At 44.8% G+C, this 6,547-nt stretch overlaps 3 protein-coding genes across 3 annotated transcripts; all 3 read right to left on the reverse strand.

Moving 5' to 3' along the window:
• Positions 1 to 439: 439 nt before the first annotated feature.
• F4817DRAFT_366419 (NAD(P)-binding protein) lies at positions 440 to 1,733 on the reverse strand (the record flags this gene model as incomplete). Its single annotated transcript, XM_049306983.1, has 2 exons — positions 1,301 to 1,733; positions 440 to 1,154 (listed from the first exon to the last, which is right to left on the reverse strand). Exons 1-2 carry the CDS (start codon positions 1,681 to 1,683, stop codon positions 440 to 442), a joined length of 1,098 nt encoding a protein of 365 aa, XP_049157605.1. The 5' UTR covers positions 1,684 to 1,733.
• Positions 1,734 to 2,422: 689 nt separating this feature from the next.
• Positions 2,423 to 4,063, reverse strand: F4817DRAFT_342576 (MutT/nudix family protein). Its single transcript, XM_049303917.1, has 6 exons — positions 3,898 to 4,063; positions 3,804 to 3,838; positions 3,590 to 3,737; positions 3,275 to 3,425; positions 2,514 to 3,072; positions 2,423 to 2,458 (listed from the first exon to the last, which is right to left on the reverse strand). Exons 1-5 carry the CDS (start codon positions 3,937 to 3,939, stop codon positions 2,834 to 2,836), a joined length of 615 nt encoding a protein of 204 aa, XP_049157606.1. The 5' UTR covers positions 3,940 to 4,063; the 3' UTR covers positions 2,423 to 2,458; positions 2,514 to 2,833.
• A 116-nt stretch (positions 4,064 to 4,179) lies between these two features.
• Positions 4,180 to 5,331, reverse strand: F4817DRAFT_366421 (uncharacterized protein; the record flags this gene model as incomplete). The annotated part of the gene is made up of 1 exon (XM_049306984.1): positions 4,180 to 5,331. The coding sequence occupies one exon, from the start codon at positions 5,329 to 5,331 to the stop codon at positions 4,180 to 4,182; it is 1,152 nt and encodes a 383-aa protein (XP_049157607.1).
• Between the last annotated feature and the right edge of the window lie 1,216 nt (positions 5,332 to 6,547).

Here is a 6,547-nt window from a genome sequence, read left to right on the forward strand (position 1 = left end):
ACTACCGCTATAAAGCATTCCGACTTGGTTCTTAGGTTAATTTGCGTCTCCCATGACATAGAAGATCTTTAATAAGCTTCCTCCATATTTTAGATAGGGAGACTAGTATCCGAGCTGCCGGCGCCATTTCCAATCGCCGTAATGATGACATAGTTAAAGGAGTGAAAATTGGAGTAACATCGTCAGGTAAAATCATTAGAAATAAGTGTCTATACGATTGAAACATTTCTATTTGTCTGGACTTGTAAGCGACGAGAACACTGCATATGTAAGTTCAGTCCGGTGAACTTTAAACTACTATCCCACAAACTACGAGTTAAAGATAGGTTCCATACATGTATTATGAATAAATAGCACCTTGTGAATCGAGTCATGTCCAATCTGGTTTCCCCAATCCACAATCCATAGATCTCCGTACGTATATCCGGCAACCATAATCTCACAGTGTACCAACCCTCCCATCCTCTGTAATCTTTAGGATATGTCCAATCCGACCGGGCTGGACTCTCTCCCAAAGTGTGCCCAATCCCTCCTTAATACCCTTCTCATTCTCACGCCGGAAGAATTCCTCCGCACTCCTAATGCGATGAGGATGAATCTCATCCAGCAACTTGTAGTCCCTTTTCAAGACGCCCTTATTGCCGCCCGAATTCTGAAATGTGGTCCAGAACCCCGAGAAGTTCTGCTTAAGACTCAACGTCGCTGGGTCGTTCGGATCCGCGTTGTACCCCGCAGGAAGCGAAGGGTCTATCCCCGTCCATACGTCGGCGAAGTATTCGTCGAGGCCGAGGTTGATGGCGCGAGCTGGGTGTCCAGTGACCTTTTCGAAGGCTTGGGCTAGTTCGTCGCGTCCGATGTGGTCTATGGCGACTCCGAGGTCGAGACCATTCGCTCGTTCGGGGTGGTCGAATAGCCATTTCACGTAGTAACCGCAGTCGTCCAGGGAAACATAGGGTACTGCACCGTCTTTCAGAGGCAGACGCCATGTCGCCACGCCATTCTCAACGGAAATGGTCATAGGTGTGTTATAGGAGATAGTCATCTCCATATACGGACCAGTTGTAAAAAGGGCGGCCTTCATGCGATGCTGGTTTTCGCGGTTCTGCTGTAGGATCCACTCGCCGATACGCCCTTTGCCATCGTAATGACCAGCTCTGCTCGTATCCAATAGTCAGCATACAGTATTCATAGCATTTTGTTGATTATTATGCGGTCCAGACCAGGGGTTCACGGTCCTCCATTAACGTTCCTAGATATTTCGAAGGATAAGGACCCATGGCGAATCACATAGAAAACTGACCTGAACTCGGGTCTATAGCCACTCTTCTTATAAGCGTAATCAAGATTCCCGAAGACGAAGAACTGCACACCCTCTTCAATAGCCAGCTCGTATGCCCTAATAGACCAGAAGATCTCGGTTTTCTCGCCGGAGTTGAAGCCGTCAATATTGACGAACGCGCCCCAGGCACCGCGGAACGTAGCCCGCAGGTCGTTCTCGGAGGCAAATGTGCCGATAACGGGTTCCACTGTCCCGAAAGACTGAAGCTTTCGGAAGCGGGAGCTAGAGGCATCGCGCGTAAGTGCTCGGATGGCATAGTTCCCGGATTGCAAAAGATCCCGTACGACAGGGATACCTTGGGCGCCGGTGCCGCCGACAACTGCGATTAGGCGAGATGAAGACATCCTAGAGTAAGATTGTATGTAGAATATGTGTTTCTTGAAGACTGTGTGATATATATTGTAGTGTGAATTGTATTCTAATAAGTTGGCTGGGTCTCTCAAAACCCTCACACTTTATATATTTTGCATACCGCCCTTGAATTTCCTTTTTTCATTATTCTGAGTCTTAACCTGTCGTTATGCTGACGGTAGACGACCAACGGATGGCGTTTTTGGGTGTGGCCGAGGCTGCATTTTCTGATTATTCTATCACGGTGCCACCACCGTCAGTAATCAGACATTCAAACTCCGGCCTTAACTATTGGTTAAAACTCATTGCTGATAAATACTATTGAAATCTACTTAGCTGAGGTCGCCTTCGGGGAAGCTAATATTTCTAACGGAGAATTCTGATGCCATCAATGCATGGAAATTTGCGTGGCGTAGGAACTAGTTTACCATATACGCATACCCAGCCAATCTACTGCCGGTAGTCCGTCTGATCAGTAAACATATTTTACCTATTCAGCTAATAATACTACGTCATCCTTAAGGAAATCATTTCAGCTCCCTGTCCGAAATTATTAATCAAATAATCTATGAGCCGCTTTGCAACTTAGAAATAACTTAGTTGATACTTCTGTGATATCTAATGTCGTCTTTATCCTCATACTTCCTGACTACTTATCACTAATCGTTCAAGAGTAATAATTATCAAATCAAGCTTGGTCAGAGTAGTACTCTTAATGAAAGTTATACTAAGGGCTTCGCAGTTCCCTCTAGTCATTATACATGATATATGTCTGAGGTTAGCTAGGTAAGTACTTGTTACTATATTCTTGACTGCAGTTTACCTAGGTACTTTGAAGCTTTGATAGCTATAACTCGCTAAGTATAGCAAGATAGAGGCTCACTTCGAGCCACAGGCTTAAGAATCATGAGCGTCACGAGTAATCGGTCCCAAGGTAATATAACCCTATAGAATGTTATTCCCGGATTAGTGGCCAATCTAAAACCTAGTCTATTTCCCGCCCTACTAACCGCGAGAAGGAAATCTCCAAACGGGGTATTCGTCAACAACAGAAAGTCTATGCAGAGTACACAGTAATGATGAAACGTTCCGTCTTCGCAACCCTAAGACAAGCCCTGAATGATTATAAATCGGCTGCAAACCTCACAGCTTGAATTTCTTAGCACACTCGATTCCCTCGGCAAATGTGCCTACTCGCGCGTCGATTGCGTAGCCCTCTGCTTCGAGCCTCTTGCATTCGTCGTAGAGGTTGGTCAGCGGGACTAGGAAGACCTCAATGAACTCATCTTCTTCTAATTCGGGCTGCAGATTCTGGTTCTCGGGCAGACTCATGTCAACGGTGACGTGGACCATTCTTAGATTGGTATTGCAGAACCCGGGATCTGTAATATTCTGTTAGCAAGCTAATTCTTATCATTGACTAGTTAGTATGTAAAGACTCGGCGGAATAGACCGAATTAGTATCCTCCTTAGCCATCCAGGAGTGAATATCCTTTAGATAGTATTTGATACTTATGAATAGTCTTCGTAACTAGTTCCATGTTCTTTGAATAGTCCTTGTCACAATAATAGAGAGGTGCTTACCATTAAACATCATAGGCGAAGTCTCAGATACCTTGGCCACGTAACCAGTTTCCTCCTTCAGTTCGCGAATAGCAGCCTCCTCAACTGTCTCGCCTTCGTCAATAAGACCGGCTGGAACCTCAATGGTAACCTTGTCAATAGGTGCGCGGTACTGAATTATAGATGTTAGCAAACATGTATCCGAGATTTAACCGAAAGAAAAGGGGGATAAAACGGAGCCCCTTAAGCACGGACCCAAGACGCGTGCTACTCTGGCGTAAAGTCTGAATCTCAGATTTCAGATTTCAGAGACGGCGAGAAATTCCAATCACTAACCTGTTTCTGAAGAACGATTTCAGGCCCGGTAGGCTTCTCTAGAATGGCAACAATTCCGACGCCATCGATTTCACTCTTCTTGGGTCTTGTAGTACGCTCAGCTGACTCCCAAGTACGCGTTTGGCGTTTCGAATCAGTGTAAGTTAGCCTAGATGTATAATAGTGTTAGTAATACAATCTAGAGTTAATTATTGGACACTTTATGTATGCCTACTTGACAAGTTTGGTCCAGACGGCGTCGCCATTCGCCTATAACAGTCAGTATTAGAAGATCGCGTTGAATTCGGCGCGTCAGGGCGGATACTTACGAGGGGTTCTGTGGCTAGAACCTTGGCATGTTCAAAAGACATGATGGATCAAGTAATTCTATTGACCTCTACGTGTACCTTGACGGTAGGAAATTCGGGTTTTTTATTTTTAGTAATATTATTGTTATTATTTTAGAGTACGGCAAAGAAATGCAAATAAAAGTACAAGTTGTGCGATCATTTGGTGCAGCCTTACTTTTTGCTACTGGGCGTCACCGATACTTTGCCAGCTGTCACCTAAAATCCGCCAGATGTAGCCATTAGACCAACGACCATCCGCCATTAAGGGGCAGATGCTTCTTCATTATCCACGAGATAAAGGTTCTTGATATCTGGGACTCCCTCATCTTCATCCTTATCCGCCGCGGCTTCATCGTCTTCGATCTTGAGCTTCTTGATATTTGGCATTCCGTCGCCGTCGCCGTCGTCATCGCTGTCCACGATATTTGTGCCTTCATTTGAAGGGTTTGGCTCATCGGCATCATCGGCATCATCGGCATCATCGGCATTACCCGTATCTCGGTAGTCCTTGAAGGTGTCGTATTTCCTCACTGATCCCGCTCCCTTCACGGATTCCGTCCCCTTGGGTAGCCCTCTACTCTTGAGACCTATTTTACCCTTCGTGCTCAAAACATGCTGGAAAGCATCGTGATGTTTGGCCTTGCATTCTGTATCGTAAAAGAATAACTCCTCGTCCGGAATTTTCGACATGTCTACTTCTTGATATTCCGGCATGCTCGGTTTGGCGGTTTCATTAGAGTCCTTCTTCTTGCTCTCTTTGAAAAGAGTGATCTTGTCTGTGCCATCGCCTTGTCCATCGTGGTGGGTGAGGTGATAAGGAAAATACTTTCCATAAATTTCCTTGTTGAGGTAAACCATATCCTCTACGAGCTCGATATTCTCTTGGCAAATCTTGTCACCCTCTTCGTGTATCATAGTTGGGTCAATTGGGTACATTTTCAAGAAGGCATCTCGAAATAGATCGAGGGCCCGTGCCAAGGGCCGTACCGTTGGGTCCTCTTGGTCTGGATCGATGACTGTGTTGAGGAATATTTGTCGAGCGTGTAAAGCCTTGTATGTGAATGCCCAAAATGCTTTGTCGGTAAAGCGAGATGACCAGTCGTAGGAGTCTTTAACATACGCGAAAAAATCCACCGGTTCGAGGGAAGAGCACAGCTCAACCTTCTCGGCTGCAAACTCATAGATATGTGAGAGTGCTAGGTCGATCAGCAATGGACTTTTCGACCTTAAGCCCTTATAGAGCACCTTGGCGATGTGAAAAGAATGAGGGTGATGTAGGAGGAATCGACACTTCTTCTCGTAAATGTACATCTTCTCGTCAAGAACATCTTTAGGTTGAGTTTTCCACGCAAGACCTCCGTGAGAGCCTTTTGTGACAAGCGTGTGAAGATGGGGGACGAACTTGGTTGGCATGATGCGCGTAGAACTAGGCGAAGAATAGCTTCGAATACAAAAGTAAACCAGGCAGTTGCAAGAAAGATGTAATAAGCCGATTAAACTCGCGATGCGGTTGTATTTAAATGTTTTGATGAGAAAATACCCGGTAGTGACTGGACGAGTCGGTTAGAGATAGGTTCGGCAGGTAATTTCGAGGGAAGTGGGATGTTGTGACTTCGCATTCTGTAAACAAGAATGTAATCAAATTATTCTAGAATTACAAACTGTCAAGGTACCTGATAAGTTGTATTGGGGAGCTGGTAGTTCCCTTGGAATTATTGCCAGGTGGTGATATTAGTTTTGGTTACCCAAGAGACTCCCCTAAGTGGCGGGGGAATCAAGTACATAAGTCAAAGAAACGTAGCAACAATCACTACCGAGGAATTGACTCACGGTCAGGGGCCAATGGGCAGTTTGTATGGACCACCATACATGTATTAGCAAAGGTCCGGGGTTCGACTCCCCGTGGGTGCATTTTCAAATGGTTTTCTGGGGTTAAGGACGCATCAGGGAGGGAACGAGTCTTTATATGATTATATCCCTGGCTCCTTAATCTCAGATACCAGGAGATCATGAACCCAGAGGCGGTGGGATGACCAATTTTTTTTTCCTCTTCAAAAAAATATCCTTTAATAACTCTAGTATCTAGCTAGCAGCACACTTCTTCAATGCTATTTTAACAACCACCAACATTAATATATCAGCAAAACATATAATTAGGAGGTACCTATTTACCTATCACCAGGGGAAAACTATAAATGCTACTTACTTTTTTAATATTTACTATTTCCTAGGCGAGTCTAACTAGCACTTGTGTAAATTGAAATGCTACCTATTTATGCTGCCTAAACAATACGGTCCAAATCCAAACAAACACAGTCAGCGAGTTCCACGAATCAGATAATAGCATGCATGACCTGACTCGATCGGACCTGGCCTGACTTAGCTTGGGTAGATCTTCTTTTTGGGATATCTATTCGAGTCGAGCGCAAAATCTTTTTTGGTACTTTATATGAGGTATACTAATATACGTTTGAGTCAAGGTTGGTAGGGGTTTCGGGGGGAATATATTGTATGGCTAATGTAGCTAATGTGGCTAGGTGTAGCTTTGTAAGGGTATAAAGGCCAAGTTAACGATATAGCCAGGTAAGCCTCAAATCCAATACATCTGACCTGGTACATATCGAGCCAA

This window comes from Daldinia loculata (genome assembly GCF_022478755.1).
Source record: "Daldinia loculata strain CBS 113971 unplaced genomic scaffold F4817scaffold_36, whole genome shotgun sequence".
NCBI classification, from domain to species: domain Eukaryota; kingdom Fungi; phylum Ascomycota; class Sordariomycetes; order Xylariales; family Hypoxylaceae; genus Daldinia; species Daldinia loculata.